Source organism: Haliotis rufescens, unplaced genomic scaffold (genome assembly GCF_023055435.1).
Source record: "Haliotis rufescens isolate VD_foot unplaced genomic scaffold, xgHalRufe1.0.p SCAF_158, whole genome shotgun sequence".
Classification (NCBI taxonomy): Eukaryota; Metazoa; Mollusca; class Gastropoda; order Lepetellida; family Haliotidae; genus Haliotis; species Haliotis rufescens.
The window spans coordinates 56,444-76,636 of NW_025963844.1; the positions used below are offsets into that span (position 1 = coordinate 56,444).

At 40.0% G+C, this 20,193-nt stretch overlaps 1 protein-coding gene across 1 annotated transcript in view; it reads left to right on the top strand.

The window, feature by feature from the left end:
• The first annotated feature begins 4,373 nt into the window (after positions 1-4,373).
• LOC124142095 overlaps positions 4,374-20,193 on the top strand; it is a 62,711-nt gene continuing 46,891 nt past the window's right edge. The window contains exons 1-2 of the mRNA XM_048396601.1: positions 4,374-4,434; positions 16,661-16,816. Of these exons, the coding sequence (XP_048252558.1) occupies positions 16,707-16,816 (110 nt within the window). The 5' untranslated portion in view covers positions 4,374-4,434; positions 16,661-16,706. The remainder of the gene's footprint in view (positions 4,435-16,660; positions 16,817-20,193) is intronic.

A 20,193-nucleotide genomic window follows, 5' to 3' on the forward strand; every position in this document is an offset into this window, starting at 1 on the left:
AGTTTCAACTATAGATATTACCAACAACAATCGTCCATCAGACGAGATTTCCGTACAGAGTTTCAACTATAGATATTACCAACAACAATCGTCCAGCAGACGAGATGTCCGTACAAACAGAGTTTCAACTATAGATATTACAAACAACAATCGTCCAGCAGACGAGATTTCAGTACAGAGTTTCAACTATAGATATTACCAACAACAATCGTCCAGCAGACGAGATTTCCGTACAAACAGAGTTTCAACTACAGATATTACAAACAACAATCGTCCAGCAGACGAGATTTCCGTAAAAAACAGAGTTTCAACAAAAGATATTACTAACAACAATCGTCCAGCAGACGAGATTTCCGTACAAACAGAGTTTCAACAAAAGATATTACCAACAACAATCGTCCAGCAGACGAGATTTCCGTTTAATCACGGGGGTTGCAATGGACTTGCTTTTTTAACTTTCACAGTTTGTTTAAAGGTCAAATTGTAAGTGCTGTAATTATAGGCTGTGGGAGGAAAATATAGCCATGCAGAGTTTGACAAACACAGTCATTACAGTCAACACCTCATGTCAGCGCGGAGGGGAATGTGAGTGTAATGTATACTTATTATATATCTTTCTCCTGTTGCAATAGCGTGAGGCCAGACCATTTCATGGTAAAGGGCATGGGGTTCAAATTAATTGCGTGATCGGAGTTAACTTCAAATTAACTTTTAAATTTTTGAATAGAATTTCTCCAATTGGACCAGCCAATTTGGTTCGGAGTTCTTTTTTGTAATCGTAAATTCACTGAATTTCAACCTCTGTTGAGGAACATTTACGTACTTAGCTGCGTTTTATCCACCGTCCATCGGGTGGTCACTTTGTAACTATACTGATTGCGTGTCATCGTATCCCGACGCCTTGGCTTGTTGCTCATTATGTCAATCACTGGTTTCTATGACAACACACGATTATTTACAGGCCGACGTCGTATAACTGGATGATTGCAAACTGTGACGTAACACAATATTTACACAATCACTGTCGTTACTGCAGTCGAGTCATGGCGCCGGAAGTACAACACCCCAGACCAACCATTGACCGTGGGAATGTACCCGCTTATGGTTGTGTCTCAATCCAGAGATCTATACCACAAGCGATGCGTCTATTTATATATATCTTTCTCATTGATTTATGGATTGACTGACTGTAACCTCCTGTTAACATTCCCATGCGATTCCGAGTAACGCCAATAAGTTTATGACTGTGTACGGAGTCGTCACAGGCCATTGGTCACAGTGATGAGATGACTTGGCCGATCAATTCTGTCTTTGCGAATGAGTGAACATGAAGGATTTTAGGACACTTTTCGCATATTTACAGCCAAACGAAGGAAACACAAATCAAATATGATTCACTTACTTTTACTTATTTTAGATTCGAAACCGGGCGAACGAAAGAAACCACCTGGGCCAACCACCGACGCATTCGGCTGGGCGAGGTGTTGAAAGTTACCTCCCTTGTTGTGTCAATCTCCTTGTAGCGATAGCCCATTCCCGGAGCACTCTACTACAAGTGAGTGAGTTGGGAATTTCCACGCTGCGTTTGGCAATATTCCAGCAATATCTGGCAGGAACACCAGATATGGGCTTCACACATTGTACTCATGTGAGGAATCGAACAATGACCTTCAGTTTGACGAGCAAACGCTTTAACCACTAGGCTACCCCACTGACTCTCTCTATTTAATGCTATTGGAGGGTAGCGATGGTATAACGTGCTGGGAAGAGCTTAGTCATTCCAATCGCCTCGTTCACACATCCTCATAAATATCAGATTTTGCCCCTAATGTAACGTCTCTCTGTCAAGCGAAAAATATCGAGTTGGAGAATCATCAGATTTTAATTAGATCGCTCGTTTACACGAAAAGTGGATTCCTAATACAATGACAACAACAACAGCAACAACCAAAGGAATTTCTAGTCTCTGAAAAGAACACATTTTACAGAAAAATAATGTTAAACTTTAAATGTGTTCACAGCCCGGCTCTCTGTGTGTTTTTTTAGTGTGTGTGTGTTTTGTGTGTGTGTGTGTGTGAGAGAGAGAGAGAGAGAGAGTGTGTGTGTGTGTGTGTGTGGTGGGGGTGGGGGTGCATTTGAAATATATAAGAATTCTTGTGAGGGCGATTAGTGAAGGAATTAGTGGTAGACATGTGGTAGAGTATGTACTAGATGCAACATATATACTGCCATGCCAAATATTACGTTTGTGTGTTACGAGACCTTCTGTTATATATAATATCTTATGAATTCAGATACACCGAGTGCACTATTAAAAATTAAAGAATTTGTTAATGTATTTTTTTATTTCATTCTTGTTTAACCACCAAAAAAGGTAAAACGCGGCTTCTTTGTAACATTAGGTCAATGATATATTGTCCCGTGACGTAATAGTAACGTCATTCGACAATCAAAAAGTGTCTTTTGAAATTGATCTTTCACTAGTGACAATAGCATTCTTACTTCCTCTTAATTTCTTTCGCAAATATCGATATTTCACTGAAGTATATAGAATAAATGTAGATCATACAAAACGAAAATTCCTGCCTATTAACCTTTTGTAATAAACATTCCACAGTCAGATTAAAATCAGTGAATTGCTGAGCCAGCAAGGTATAGCTTTTTATTCCTGAAAAGACTTTAATTAACAATAAATACATTTTTGTCACAGTTGTTAACTTACATCGTTAACGAGACTTAATCCCAGAGGCACCCGGGAGGCACTGATGCACGTTGCCATTAGCAACGGCTACGCTACATAAACAATAAGTGAGGAATTGTATAGAATTCAATTAATTAATTAATCAAAATGGTACGAAACGTACGATAATCCCGATGTGCTAGATTTTAAAACCAAAGACCCAATATATTGTTATGAATATCAGTAATATTGAGAGGGTCGGCAACAGTTGACATAAACATGCTTACGGAAGTGCTCTATTTACTTTTTCAACTCATAACTTTTATCTTATCGGCTTTGCTAAGTTACTGGTTGTTGATGTGATCGGCCACAAACACCTATATTATTAATGGAACCTGGGTCAGGAATCATTCTCCAAAACGCCTAGTTAAATGTGCAGACTGGGTTAAATAATAAATGATATTGCTCAGGCGCCTCGCTCCGCGGCGCCGACTTTTCAACCACACAGGTGTCAAAGGGATTTCGCCTTGACGCGAGGTTTGCTACCATGGTGAAGGGTATGCCGGTGTATGGTCATTTACCTCCCCATGAAATATAACTACCAAGATACCACACTTCTGCCAATCGTCTGAGGCGCCGCGATTCGCTGTGCAGAGTTACGTCCCTTGGGCACGCCAGAAACCTATGATTGTGGGTTCGAATCCCGGTTCGCCCCGATTATGTTTCTAGGTTTGTCAGCACCATAGCCGTGCTCGTGGGTTTCACCGAAGTGGTAAACGTCTGAGACCTGCATCACTTCGGGCTTTCCTCCCACATGTTTTCGTCCAAAATAAGCTATGACACTATATTATTAATAGGGCCAAAATATGCCGTTCCTGTACAATGGATTCTTGATAAACCGTATCACCTGTAACCTAGAACATATCACTTCGAAAACAAATGCAACCTCAGAATACTACATATCGTTAATCCGGAATCTGTTAAATCCAGCTGGATTATATTCTATATGTACTACACTCGTTGCGTATTCCGAGTAATAATATTCAGGAACATGTGCTGGGCCAAATTGATCCAGTGAATTGGTGTGCTATCGTGCTCCGACGGCGTGGATCTTGTCACTGTATCAATCACTGGATTGTCTGGTTCAGACTCGATTATTAACATGCCTCCGTCATACCAAAATCGCCGAGTGCGACGTTAAGCAACAAACAAAATGATATTTACAGTGTCTGAAATGGTGAACTAATAACTTAAACTGGTTTGACTTCTTCAAATCCCTATATGAGAAAAATCGAACCAGAATTCGCTTCAGTGAGATGAACAAAAGCTTTAACCACTGTGCTACCATCCTTTATCTACGCGTAAACTGAAATAAAATGATATGACAATGTCGTATATTATGCCTACATAGTCGTACATAATAAGAAAATATAATATAAATAAATGTTATATTCGTCTACCCACATGATGAACTATTTATCGGCCCTTAACGAGCATGTGATGTAAAAATATACGTTATAAAATGCCGTTTTGTAAATCCGATATCTTAATTTTTACAAGCAGACTATATGAGTGAAGAAATTCGTTAAATTAACTATTGACCGACAAGAAAAAGTCGTCCAAATTCAATCCTTTGCATTACCCTTCCGTTACAGAAAGAACGAATTTTCAGGGGTACTACATTCCCCTTTCACCGGTTCGTGATACCTGTGGCAATCGGCAAAGTTTAAAAGTGATCAGCGCCGACAATACAGGTGAGTGTGTATGCTGTTTATTTGACATTGCTTTACCGATTGTACACCATTGCCCCACAAGTATACACGAAATAGTCGTTTAATTGCCATGACGATCGATACAACGTTTAGTGAATTTTGATGTATATTGTGTGTCGAACCACCAACATGACCAATCAAGCGTTGAATGTTCGGGTCATTCAGTCATTCGGGTATGTGTTGCCTTGATTCAGTCGCTTAAATTAGGTTCGATAATCAAGGAACTGATTCACCTGTATGGTATAATTAATATTTTCCATGGAGTCGTGTTAGTTTCATTTATTGTGTAGAATGGCACATAAATTATATATTTAGGCCTAGATTCTATATATTGGATTTTTCAAAGGTTGAAAAGCTAGATTCGATCACAGTCGAGTTCAGTGTTATGAATGGTATCGGTTGCAAGGCTGATAAGTATTGTGAACAAATATGTTTTCCAAATGGTATACATTGTTTATCATTATGATGAATGTGTTCTTAAGAGGTATCATATTTTTAAGAAGTAGGTATGTCAGCACCATACCTGTGCTCATGTGTTTCACCGAAGTGGTAAACGTCCGACACCTGCATCACTTCGGGCTTTCCTCCCACATTAAGCTGACACGCCATGATATAACTGGAATACTGTTTAAAGCGGCGTTAAATCCAACTCACTCACTCACTAACTTTAAGAAGTGTTGAGGAGCAATGGATGATCTTGTATTGTTGTGGCTGTTAGTTTGTTGTTTATTTCTTTTTGCTATAAGTCAATTGACAAAAATATCTTATGCAGTCAACCAAGAATGTTTAAATGCTAATGTTGGTTGGATGGTTGGTTTGTTGTTTTACGCCGCACTCAGCAATATATCCCAGCTATATGGCGGCGGTCTGTAAATAATCGAGTCTGGACCAGACAATCCAGTGATTAATATCATGAGCTTCGATCCACGCAATTGGGATGGATGACATGCATCAACCAAGTCAGCGAGCCTGACCACCCAATCCCGTTAGTCGCCTTTTACAACAAGCAAAGTCGCCTTTTACGGTAAGCATGGGTTGCTGAAGACCTATTCTAGCCCGGATCTTCACAGGTTAAATGCTTATGTGGCGATTAGTCAAGTGTATTGATCATAATAAAATGGAGATATGATACACTGGATAATCGAGGATGGATGTATGTTCGGGATTCCTGGTAAGAACAGAACACCAGCAACCTATGTTTGGTGTAATTTGTTATATAAAATGTTTAGAGTGATGGAAGGTGAGAAAAACAAAAATAAACACAGACGGTGTATCCCTATTAGTGAGTGAGTGAGTTAAAATTTAACGCGCATCGTCATGATTTCAGCCATATAGCGACGTATACCTATTAGGCTACCCCATGTCGTTGGATCATGTGAATATCATATGATGTAGGGATCACTGTTGTGAATTGAACTCTGACCCCTGGACGCATCATGTCACACTATCCACTGTACAACTCTGGGGTCAAGGCCGCTCCTGTACATATCGGGTTATAGCTAAAACGGCACCTGGTGAAAACGGCACCGATTGGCAAAAACGGCACCTCAAGCGAAAACTGCTACTTTTGCCTGGCGAAAACGGCACCTTCTTTTTGTTTTACATTAGTAAATTAAATTAAATTAAACTTGCATGGTCACTTGCAAACACCAATAATTGTGAAATGTTAAAACAAGTTTACATTAGAAATTAGCCCCCTACTCCAATTTACTCGCCGACTCTGATTGGGAGGCACAACTAGGCTAACTTATTGTAAAAACATTATACATGTATGCTATGAAGTAAAATAAATTAAATTAAACTCGCGTCGTTTCTTACCAACACCAATAATTGTGAAATGTTAAAACAAGTTTACATTAAACATTAGCCCCCTGAGTCAGCTACTATCACAATGCTCGGTGGTACATGGGCCGATATTGTAAACTGTGATGAAGATGAAAACTGAAGAACTGTACATATGTGAATGTATGTAGTTATCTGTGAACAACTGGAAAACAGGAAATAACATGAAAATACATCAAATAACATGTAAATACATCAAATAACATGTAAATAGATCATTTATTTTAGCCTGCACCCGTATATATCCAGACAACTGATCAGTTGTATTTTCAACCTATTAAGGATTGTTTTGTTGTGTGTTTTGTATTATATTTTGCTTGTAGTCTTCCACAGAAGCTGAGCAGATGAGAGACACACACATTAATAGCCTTATTGCTATAACCAGCTTTTATTCCCATTATTGGCGCAATCTCATTAAAATCAGATTGTTTACTCCGATGCAACAACTGTCCCCGTGAAGATCTGTCTACACCTCCATAGATGGTCACGATAGGGGTGCTTCTAATCAGCCAGTCAGCATCAGGGCTTCTAAATTCTTGATATAAAAGAGCGAAGCATTCATACCATCATATATGATTTCTGTATCAAGAAAATGAACTTATGCAACAAGCACCAAATGTAAATAAATAAGGCCACACCATTATATTCATGATATTCTGTACACCCGTGTCATTTCTTAGCGCCATGGCAACTACATTAACAGGGAGTGCCATAAATATTTGTGTTCTGTGTGACTTTATTTGTACAAGTAAAATAATTAATTATAATGAACAAGCTGGTAAAGAATTAAAGCCAAATCATTTTAGGAAGCTGACATCTGAATCCATACATCCTTCATTAAAAATGGGCATTTGTCCCAGGTTCTGGATTAAAATTCAGCAACCCATGCTTGTCATAAGTGGCGACTAACATGATCGGGTAGTCAGGCTCGCTGACTTGGTTGATGCATGTCATTGTATCCCAATTGCAAAGATTGATTCTCATGATGTTAATCACTGGATTGTCTAGTCCAGACTCGCTTATTTACAGATCAATGTCATAAAGCTTGAATATTACTAAGTGTGACGTTAAACAGCAAATCAACAAATAAACAAAATAAAATGGCCATTCAAAGTTCTGTCGGGTTGACAAAATGAAGGGGATCCTATGGAGGTGTTGTCAGATCTTCATGCAAAGGACCCGTGAACATCCGGGGTAGAATAGATCTTCAGCAACCCATGCTTGCCGTAAAAGGCGGCTATGCTTGTCATAAAAGGCGACCAACGGGATCGGGTGGTCAGGCTCGCTGACTTGGTTGATGCATGTCATCGATCCAAATTGCGTGGATCGATGCTCATGATATTAATCACTGGATTGTCTGGTCCAGATTACAAGATTACATACCGTATTTGATGTAAAAAGCACCGAGGGCACTCTCAAAATTAGAAATAGGGGGCTCTTATTAGAATGTTATTTTGGTGGAAAGAAACAGAGTTGATAGACCGTAAATTTCATGGTTTATGCTAACAGCCTGAAATGTTCATATTTGACAGATATATTTTTCCAGAATTTAATTGCCCATGATTAAGAGACATATAACACAAAACTGCGTATTATACACAAATAAATAAGTCGTGTGTACATTGATCAATTGGAAGGGGTGCTAATTGGGATTGTTCACTAGCCAATATATAAGCAAATATCGCCGTAGGCGCATATTAGAGCAGGCGCTTATTACGTTGAATACGGTAGTGGTGCTAACACTGAATCCTAATCATGGTTTTACTCTGACAGTATTACAGCATCAGTAACTGAACCTCACACCCTCACTGCAGTCTCTTGTGGTTGCAGTAAAATGTGTAATCAAAGCCTATTCTAACAACAATTTCCAATAAAAATCCAATTTCCAATTAGAATTTATTGTTCATAATTTCAGAGGAGTTTCTGTAATGAAAAGAAGCCACACCATGCTTGGTACATAATTAATAAACTGAGCAATAATTGGGCCCTATCAGCTAAACACCAGGCGTGGTGGTACAGCATTAGGTGATATTGTAATGGCTTTTATTGCCTGTCTATTGACATTATCTGTGTACCCCACAAAGGTTGCTAGGCAACGGCATCATCATAGTGGATTATCTTATTCACAACAAATGTTTTTTTAAAATTGAAAGACATATCGATCTTGTAAATAATTCCGTTGTTATTGTATTCCCAGACAGTTAGGTGAGAATGGCAATTGTCTCATGAGAGCTATAAAATTGCCGTTGATGGGATTGAATTTTTAGTTTTATTTATTTGATTACGAATTGATGATTTGGTAAACATATTTCAACAGTTAACATTGTAGAAATAGTTATTTGCAATTTCATGTCTTCAAGAAGTTGAAATGAGTAGTTTATCAAGAAGTTAAAGGTATACTGTTCCATTTGAAATAAATCATTTTACCATTATTGTCGAGTGGACAGACCGTCTGCCTGGAGAGCGGTTTCTGGATGGGTCGATCCCGGCCACACTATCCCAAAAGATGTTTAAGCAGATTGTTTGGGTATTGCGGGAATGTTTCACCTCACCTCGCCTCTCAAACCATTTTATGTCATTGTGAACAGCTGGTGGAGAAAATGGTCTTTGTCAATAATTGAAGGACAGAAGTTTAAATGTTTGTTTGAATATTTTCAAATTTTCCCTCTACCATACATATTCAAAATATACAATGGTCGGTCCAAGATCTCCTAAAGGGGGATTCAAGTTCTTAATTCAGTGTCAAAAGGGGAAGGGGGAAAATATTTGAATTGTAAAAGTCAATGTTGGAGGGGAATTGTTTGCATTTTTTAATTCTAATACCTTCAGTGGAGTTGGGGGTGGGTGATAGACAATAATGTTCACATATATTTCACTACTACGAAGATATTTGTGGGTGTGGGTAGAGGGGGTCTCACTGGGGTTCATGTGTTATTGTCAAAACATGGGGTTTGTACCCATAAACCCCCTTCATCTCAGCATATGAAACAATGCTGTCTTCAACGTGTTAAGCACTGAAAATGTTATGAATACACAATGCCTATGTAGAAAGTGGTCAAATGTAACAAATGTTATATTTGGAATAACACTTTCTTTATAAATTTCAAATTCTCATACTTTTGGGGGGTTGAGTCCCATTCGGAATTGGAGCCCACACTCTCAGAGTGAGGCACCTAATCGCCAGCACACACAAAGTTAACGATCTTACCCTATCAATCTTCCCGAGGCAAGAGTCAACTGACTATTAAAGTCCAGTTTCTACCCTTGCCGAACTAGGCTGCAATTATGGAGTTAAATTTTGGTTGGCCTAAAGAGACTATGAATAGTCCAATCAAAATCGCACATTGAAATCAACTTCCGGTTCGTAAATTGCCATGCAGATTTCGTTCGCAGTATTTGAAAAGAATGTGTACCTCCAACTCAATGTCAACAAATATTTTCTTAATCTTTTCATGTTTTTAATCAAGGTGATCATGTGATTGGATGCACTTTGAGAAATAAGATCCTTTATATTACAAAAACGATTTTGATTATCGATCAGATCATCTTCACTGGGCGGGCCATTTTGTTTAAAACAAATGCAAGTGAAATGAGAAGTGGAATCTGATTGGTCAATAGGAGGGATATAGAAGGGACACAACTCGCAATAGCCACTGGTGGCGCTACAATCGAGCCCAGATATTCCAGCCTAGTTCGGCAAGGTGGGAAACTGGACTTTTACAGTCAGTTAACTCCCTTGCCCCGAGAAGATGAATGCTATCAGCCACTGAAGCTTAACAAAATGGAAGTCCGACAACTGGTAGTCCAGATCACATAATTTGTGTACTCCTCTGACAAGTGCAAATTGGCACATCTCCCAAGGCCAAAAGCTATGAATACACAATTCCTCTGAAGAAAGCGGTCAATTGTTACAAATGGTTTATTTTGGATAACACTTTTTAAGTAAAGTTCAAATTCTAGTACTTTTTGGGGTTGAGTCCCATCCAAGATTCGAACCCACACTCTCAGAGTGAGGCACCCAAATCACCATCTAACCCACTCAGCCACCTAGGATTCCTCAAAAACACATTCCATTCTTTTATCAGGGGATAAAAAAACAGTGATGGTGGGCGTGTCCTATTTATTTTTCATTTCATGATTAACTTGCAATTTATTTAATTGTCTGTAAACCATAACATTCAAACAACATGGCCTGAACTGCTTCTCTGGCTGCAGATCCATGACCATTGCATTGTGGGTATCCTTGTGTCTTCTTCAGCAGACACTTTTGTATTGAATTATTGATCCGGTAGATGCTCCTGCGTTTGTTGTGACAGAAAGTACATGTGTCAGTTATGTGTGTGTTTGATATTGATGTCGTAGTTGCTTGGCAGTTTCTTACACTCATCCTTGATTGTTTTCATTGATTGTTTGTCATCTCTGCAACTTAAGATTGAAGTTGCCATCGATCTGGACTTTCTTCAGTCGATGCTATCTTACAACTGGTTTCTCATACATTGTATTTCTTATTGACAATCGGTAATCATCGTTTTTTTGTCCTCACTAGGCCGTTGTGTATTATCAGTGTTATTGAATTCTTTAGGTCTTTTTACTAGACAGTTTTTATTTTTTAACTTTGCTTCCTTCCTGAATCAGGGTGGTCGGGTAGCCCAGTGGTTAAAGCGTTCGCTCGTCACGCCGAAGACCCAGGTTCGATTCCCCACATGGGTATGCGTGAAGCCCATCTCTGATGTCCCCCGCCGTGATATTGCTGGAATATTGCTAAAAGCGGCGTGAAACCAAACTCACTCACTCACTCCTTCCTGAAATTGTGACAGTCATTAGATTTTCTGCACTTTGTTGACTTGTGTCTTTTTCTAATCAGCTCAATCCATTCATTATGGTCAGACCATAAATCTTCATACACTGCGACAGTCGCTTGTCACTGGTAATTGTCAAGCCTGTTGGGTGCAGATTGACTCTGTCATTGATTCGCTGGTGCGATTGTTTTGTCGACCATTAACTACTTCCTGTTGCCAGCAATGAAATGAAGGTACTGTAGGACACTTGATTGATCGTGAACACATTCCCATCACCATGATGTTTGTTATTACATTGAGTTGATGACATAGTTTGTGGGCAAACTCAACAGTCGTACGCATATGCTGTCGCAATCTCATTAAAATCATATCTTAGTTCTCGCTACCGCTAAACAAAGATCTGAGGACATCCCATTACGGGTCAGATCAGACCGACCTTGCGCGAACTTTGATCGACCAATGGAATGACCAGTCAGAAGGCAGCTTTCTCTTGCTTTACGGCACTAATTTCAAATTGGCGACTGCGCTTTTAAACATATTTTGACAATTTCTCGATTACAAATTTGAAACCTGAACAAAAGAACATTCTGGAATTGCTAATAGATGGTCTAGATAGTATGGATTCAGTCGTTAAACTCGTAGCTATCATTCGGAATACTCCGTGTTAAAGTTTTCGAGGTTGCATGATTAGAAATCGCATTCCGACTGGCACTTTCATAATCTGGTAAGCGAAGCTCTGATTAGTCGGATGAAAGGTCGTTCTGAGGTGACCCCTAATGGGATGTCTTCAGATCTTTGTTTTGCGGTTGCGGAACTAAGGTCTGATTTTAATGAGATTGATGCTTGCATTACTTTGATTTTCTCTCTTGTAATAATGAATATAATTTTAACATTTTGTAAAACGGGATGGGAAAATCGTGTATGTTTACTTGTTACATGTTTTGCTTGGAAATTAGTTATTGTTTTCATAGGAAAGATATGCTTTAAGTCTGCCTTTGTTTGTTTTCTGTGGCAAATACGTGAACTGTTACTAGCCTTTGTTGAGTGTCTACCTTCGCATGTCATATGTGTTGCTCACACCATGCCATACCATGTCATGACTTAAAGAATGGATGTCATGTGAACATATCACATGATATGGTGTGTCTGATGGCCCCCTTACACGGCATGTGTCTTGTGTTCTCATGTGTCTTGTGGTGCTAATTGTCTTGTAAGGCCATGTGTCTTGTGATGCCAATTGTCTTGTGATACCATGTGTCTTGTGGTGCCAATTACAGGGCCTTGTGTCTTGTGATGCCAATTGTCTTGTGATGCCATGTGTCTTGTGATGCCAATTGTCTTGTGAGGCCATGTGTCTTGTGATGCCAATTGTCTTGTGAGGCCATTTGTCTTGTGATGCCAATTGTCTTGTGGTGTCATGTGTCTTGTGATGCCAATTGTCTTGTGAGGCCATGTGTCTTGTGATGCCAATTGTCTTGTGCTGTCATGTGTCTTGTGATGCCAATTGTCTTGTGAGGCCATGTGTCTTGTGATGCCAATTGTCTTGTGGAGTCATGTGTCTTGTGATGCCAATTGTCTTGTGGTGTCATGTGTCTTGTGATGCCAATTGTCTTGTGGTGTCATGTGTCTTGTGATGCCAATTGTCTTGTGAGGCCATGTGTCTTGTGATGCCAATTGTCTTGTCATACCACTTGTCTTGTGGTGTCATGTGTCTTGTGATGTCAATTGTCTTGTGGTGTCATGCGTCTTAAGACGTCTATTGTCTTGTGAGACCATGTGTCTTGAGAAGTCTATTGTCTTGTGAGGCCATGTGTCTTGTGATGCCAATTTTCTTGTATGACCATGTGTCTTGTGATGCCAATTGTGTTGTGATACCATGTGTCTTGTGGTGCCAATTACAGGGCCATGTGTCTTGTGATGCCAATTGTCTTGTGAGGCCATGTGTCTTGTGATGCCAATTGTGTTGTGATACCATGTGTCTTGTGGTGCCACTTGTCTTGTGGTGTCATGTGTCTTGTGATGCCAATTGTCTTGTGATACCATGTGGCTTGAGAAGCCTATTGTCTTGTGAGGCCATGTGTCTTGTGATGCCAATTGTCTTGTATGACCATGTGTCTTGTGGTGCCAATTGTCTTGTGGTGTCATGTGTCTTGTGATGCCAATTGTCCTGTGGTGTCATGTGTTTTGTGATGCCACTTGTCTTGTGGTGTCATGTGTCTTGTGATGCCACTTGTCTTGTGGTGTCATGTGTCTTGTGATGTCACTTGTCTTGTGAGGCCATGTGTCTTGTGATGCCAATTGTCTTGTGGTGCCATGTGATGTCATGTGGTGTCTTGTTCTGCAGTATTTATGTGTCGTATAATGTCATGTGCCATTTGTCTTGTGATGCTACACTTCTTATGATGTTGTGTTGAGCATCATTTTACTCATGAAATACCAGCCCTTGTGATGTATCCTGGCCATGTAAACAGTGCTTAATCAGGACGTGCTAAACATGCTCAAGTGACATAGAAAACAATGCTCCTATCGACCGTCATGTTTGTTGATGAAGCCTGTGACCTAGACATGACAAGTCTAGCGTGACGGCTCTAGTTGCTGGAGTGTGACCATAGCCTTGTGTCCCCGACTGAGACTTCCTGACAATCACTGTGGCTCCACGGAACAACGGATTGTCTGTCATGTAGGTGGTATGTTGTCCCTATCTGATTACTGTAACATTGACTTGGATATATAGTTTCCTTGTACAAAACCTGCATGCATTCATAATGAGCACTTAACTCAAGAGTTTGCTTGTGCCCCAGCTGGTGACTAGATGATATTTTGTTTGTTTGTTTGTTTGTTTGTTTGTTTGTTTAATGCCACACTCAGCAATATTCCAGCTATATGACAGCAGTCTGTAAATAAAAAAACACCCCCCCCAAAAAAACCAAATCCAGTGATTGATATCATGAGTATCGATCCACGCAATTGGGATACGATGACATGCATCAACAAAGTCAGCAATCCTGACCACCTGATCCTCGTTAGTTGCCTCTTGAATGCTTGTTTGTTTGTTTGTTTGTTGTTTAACGCCACACTCAGCAATATTCCAGCTATATGACAGCCATCTGTAAACAATCGAGTTTGGACCAGACAATCCAGTGATTGATATTATGAGCATCGATCCACGCAATTGGGATACGATGACATGCATCAACCAAGTCAGCGAGCCAGACCACCCGATCCCTTTTACGGCAAGCATGAGTTGCTGAAGACCTGTTCTAACCCGGTTCCTCACAGGTCAACTAGTTGATGTGGTTGATAAGGATTAAGTTCTCAGATCAAACTGTTCATGGCATCTGGGTACATGAACATGTCGACAGATGGGATTCACGTCAAGGAATGGTTGGGAGGACTACATGTATCTGATATATTTTGTATTTCCTCAAGCACAGAAGGAAGGGCACCACGGTAACTATTGTCCTCATCTGGTACGTGAGGCAACAAGATGATGTGAAGTGGGGTATTTGTTTGTTTGTTTGACACTGAACTCAGCAGTATACCAGCTACATGACAGCTAGGGCTGGGACGAGTCCAAATTTACTACCCAGGTACGCATGTCCCTATTACCCGACTCAACCCCAGTACTCACTGTAGGTCTCAAGAAATGGTACAAAATGTCCATTTGGGAATTGGAGAACTTTACTGGATCCCTGGCAAAAAGTATGTAGATACACACACAAAAAATCTGATCATGCGTACACTGAAGTTGACTGAAGCTTCATCTTTACTCAAACATGAAAGTCAGAAGGAATGTGTGCATAGAAAGAAAGAAATGCGAATATTAGCAACTTGTATTGTAATCATAGGGATTGATTGCTAGTGTCATTAAACACTGTATCATGTGACTAACAACGTGTCAGGGTTGTCCTGTGGGTACTCTGGTCAGACTCAGAACCTACCTGACTTGAGTACCCAACATACCCGTCCCACCCTTAAGGACAGCAGTCTGTAAATAATTAAGTAGGGTCTGGACCAGACAATCCAGTGATTGACATCATGAGCATAGATCTACGTAACTGGGGTCGATGTTGTGAGCAAGGGTCAATCAAGCATCAAGGAAGGGGTCCAAAATATCAAAATCCTCGCTCAGATAATTTTACTGCCTACAACATACTACATTTGGTTTTCAAAAGGATCCGCCTATTATTATTCGCCCCTAAAGAAAACCACTACAGCTTCACAGCTAGGAGGTGTCTCCATCAAACTCGGTTGTCTCTGTCTTTCTTTAAATTCTTTATATTTTCTGTTGCATATTACAATATCAATGTATCATGATTCTATGACTAATAACAACAGACATAGTGATATGTATATAAGCTAAACAAAACTAAACAGTTATCAACTGAACAGTGAATAATATTTTAAAACAAAATTTGTTAAAAAAGTTTGTGTTAGCATATACTGATGCAGTGTACTTGGTCGTGTAGTTATGTAATGTGAGCTCCTCTTATGTTGGTTAAATGTAAGGTTTGGTTTAAGTTTATTATCTATATATCCTGTATTTTGATACAATGATCAGTGCATTTATTGGGTTATAGTTCTGTGCTGGAGAACCTATCAAGAAGACATTCTTCATGTTCTTAGTAATGTTAATTTCAAACTGGTTTTGATTTTTGACAACTTTTCTCTTGATGACAGCCACAGTTACTTGGTTGCTATGGTAACCCTTTTGACAGCTATGTTACGAATGATGATCAGTTGATCAATTTGGGTAATGATGTAACCGTAAAATCTCATTCAGACATTGTCTGTATTTGTGAGACCAGGAAGGATGCATGCTTTCATCATCATTGATCCAGGGCTTCTGGTGACTTGTTAACTATGTCCACTGAGACGACTTTCAATCAGTCATGATTTCAAAACACCAATGCTGAATGTAACAAACATTTGAGACACACCTTGTGCATGTTTACAACGAACTCTCAATGTCACTTACGACTTTCTGTACTTTTCCAACAAAAGGATAAAAAGACCTGTGTCTACTTGGATAAGCCCACCATGTTTTATACATGCATGATACACTCTTCAGTCAGTTGGGCCTTATACTGATGTGACTCCAGAGTATTTCAGCCAATGACAAGAAATCTTTGTTTTAAGTGTTGGAATTTTTCTCTTTTTGACAAAAAAGAAAGAAGAAGGAAGAAATTTCTTTTATAAATAAAATACAACAAAAATCATTCAATTTGTGCTCCATTAATATTTTACAAGGAGTAATATTATGAGAATACTATGTTCACGGATTCTGTCAACCCTAAAAACTGAAAATTGAACAACAAATACAAACTTGAAAGTCCAACATTTATTTGGTCATTACATATAATTGTGCAAAGAATAGGTTAATCAACAAAGCACATTTGGCCACACATTCAGATAACAGTTTGAAGAACAAAAAAACTAATCTAAAATGCCTTCTTCTTATCCCGCCTACTTACCAGGAAGTTTTCAAAAATAATCTGTAAAACACAAAATAAAAATGTCTGGCATTACAAAAATACAGTATCCCATGGTACCTTATTTTGTTGCAGGTGAAGTGGACATCGACCCTACATGTTGTGACCAGTGACTGCCACAATGACAAGTCTGTGTCCAGGCCCCCTGTTCGCCACCCCGGGACTCAACCAGTACTCCACCCCCAGCTCACGCACCTCCACCCCCTCCGATATAGAAAAACGCTTATCCCGGTAAGCCATATATTTTTTTGTGCAAAAATATGTTAATTGATATTATTTTGCTTTTAAAACATATTTATTTTGCACATGATGGTCAATACTGTATTTTCATTATAAGTGCACACTTTTTCCCTAAAAGTATAGCTGTGTAGAGGGGGTGCGCATAAAACACTCTATCATCAGTTTTGACGGTTTTTTCCCAACGTAAAAGGGGGCACGGGTGACCCAGTCATCTAAGGCGCTGCGATTCACTGTGCAGAGTTGCAACCCTTGGGCACGCCAGAAACCTATGATTGTGGGTTCGAATCCCGGTTCGCCCAGATTATGTTTCTAGGTTTGTCAGCACCATACCCGTGCTCGTGGGTTTCACCGAAGTGGTAAAGACCTGCATCACTTCGGGCTTTCCTCCCACATTAAGCTGACACGCCGTGATATGACTGGAATACTGTTAAAAGCAGCGTTAAACCCAACTCACTCACTCACTCACTCCCAACGTAAAAACATTTCCGTGAACACTAACACTGGAAATACCATGACAACAAATCATTCACCAGAAGGGATACAATCTCATTAAAATCAGACCTTAGTTCTCGCTACTGCTAAACAAAGATCTGAAGACATCCCATTAGGGGTCACGTCAGAACGACCTTTCATCCGACCAATCAGTGCGTCGCTTACCAGATTATGAAAGTGACAGTCAGAATGTGATTTCTAATCACGCAATCTCGAAAACTTTAACATGGGGTATTCCGAACAATAGTTACGGGTTTAACGACTGAATCGTTACAATCTAGACCATCTATTAGTCATTCCAGAATGTATTTTTGTTCAGGTTTCAAATTTGTAATCAAGAATTTGTCAAAATATGCTTCAAAGCGTAGTCTCCAATTTGAAATTAGTGCCGTAAAGCACGAGAAAGCTGCCTTCTGATTGGTCATTCAATTGGTCGGTCATAGTTCGCGAAAGGTCGGTCTGACGTGACCCGTAATGGGATGTCCTCAGATCTTTGTTTAGCGGTAGCGAGAACTAAGATCTGATTTTAATGAGATTGGAAGGGATACTATGTACTTTTTTCCTGAGCATGATACCGAAAAATGATTGTTTCGAGTACTGCATCTCCTAGAGGGGATGCTCATTATGCTTGGGTTGCACACCATACTCAAATAAATACTTTGTACTTCAGGTACAAAATAAGTGATTATGGATAGAATGCAGTATACCATATACCTTCTGCTAGTTCAATGAGGTATTTTATGTGAGAATTGCTTATGATGATGGTTTTGAAGATATTCTGTTGGATTTTCACTTGACTCATACTTATCCCAAGTTGGATTTTTTGCCCCCTACAGAGTTGTTTGCCATAAATGTATACGTAAGTGGGTTGTTAATATGTGTGTCGGACATGAGTGAGTAATGAAGCAGTCCCTTCTATTTTTTAACTTCGAATATTGCTTGATTTATGACGATTTTTTGTTTGTCAGTGCTGTCATAGTTTGAGGTTTGATCATATTATATATGCGGCATTTAACAAACAAGCAAAAGCATGAGTCTTGGCAGAAGAAACAATCAAGTGAGGCAAGGTTCACCGAAAGTACTTGTCGTTGTTTGTTGTTCTTTACGCCCAGTCAGCTATATTCAGCCTTATCATGGCAACGTGTAAATAACTGAGTCACAGCAGACAGCCCCGAGGTTTATTGTAACCAGCTGCCCCTGCTGACCGGGTAGGACAGAGCTCCAGATAAGCTGCGTATCTGCGTAAAATACGCATCAGAAATGCAGAAATACGCAGTAAAATAAAATCCAAGCGTATCAAATACGCAACGACCATTACAGATACGCTACAAAAATAAAACTTGTGCCTATCATCAAAATATTGTGAAGTAACCCTGCGTATTCGATTCGCAAATCAGCAACTTATTTTGAAATTATAAACAGGCATTCCGTCAACCTTGCCAAACTCCACGATGACAGTTACATCATGATCATTTGCCATCACACTTTCTTGTGGAAGTATCGTGGTATTCCTACAAAGTCCTACAAAGCTCTCGAACCCACACGACAGAGGTTTGCAGGGACTAGATGAATAGTGGTTTTAAATATTTAACTTAAATACCCACATGTGTAAAAACTAGTGGGTAACAGAAATTTGAATACCCAGATAGAATTACTGATACCCAATGATTTTAAAATGCATGGGTAAAATACCCACAACACCAAAAGCTTATCTGGAGCACTGTAGGATGAAAATTCAAGAAAGTCATCGTGCCTTTGCACGGAGACAAGTTAGTGGTCTCTCATGACAATCAGTAGAGTGCTGGCGACATATTCTAACCCAGGTCTCCCTGGTAGCAACGTATTTGTGATTCAACTGTATGCAACGACGTAGGAGGGCCACTTGTCCAGACAACGACCTCTACCGTGTCAATTGACTTTCCCCCTAGAAACATTCAAAGTTGATAGATTAGGTAATCTAAATGTTAGTTTAGTCACTGGTCTAAGAACCAAGATAAGGTATGTACTATGTTTGAAAGATATTACATTAATTCAGTTTTCTGAACGAAGGTATAACATGATGAGTAATTTTTAAGTATGAATGGCAAGAGGTCAGTGTCCTTATGTTACAAACCAATGGTTTAGTGGGTCCTTAGATTCAAATGATATTGCCAAATAACTCAAAGACCTTGGGACATTGATTATTTCTAACACTGAATAATTCTCTGTGTGTTTTAAGTATCCTGAGGTGAAAAATGGTGTGGGTGGGGTAGCCTCCAGTACACCACACTGGTTGTTGGAGCAGACTGAGATGGCCTCCAGTACACCACACTGGTTGTAGGAGCAGACTGAGATGGCCTCCAGTACACCACACTGGTTGTAGGAGCAGACTGAGATGGCCTCCAGTACACCACACTGGTTGTTGGAGCAGACTGAGATGGCCTCCAGTACACCACACTGGTTGTAGGAGCAGACTGAGATGGCCTCCAGTACACCACACTGGTTGTAGGAGCAGACTGAGATGGCCTCCACACTGGTTGTAGGTGCAGACTGAGATGGCCTCCACACTGGTTGTAGGCACAGACTGAGATGGCCTCCACACTGGTTGTAGGCGCAGACTGAGATGGCCACCACACTGGTTGTAGGCGCAGACTCAGATGGCCTCCACACTGGTTGTTGGAGCAGACTGAGATGGCCTCCACACTGGTTGTAGGCGCAGACTGAGATGGCCTCCACACTGGTTGTAGGAGCAGACTGAGATGGCCTCCACACTGGTTGTTGGAGCAGACTGAGATGGCCTCCACACTGGTTGTAGGCGCAGACTGAGATGGCCTCCACACTGGTTGTAGGAGCTGACTGAGATGGCCTCCACACTGGTTGTAGGCGCAGACTGAGAT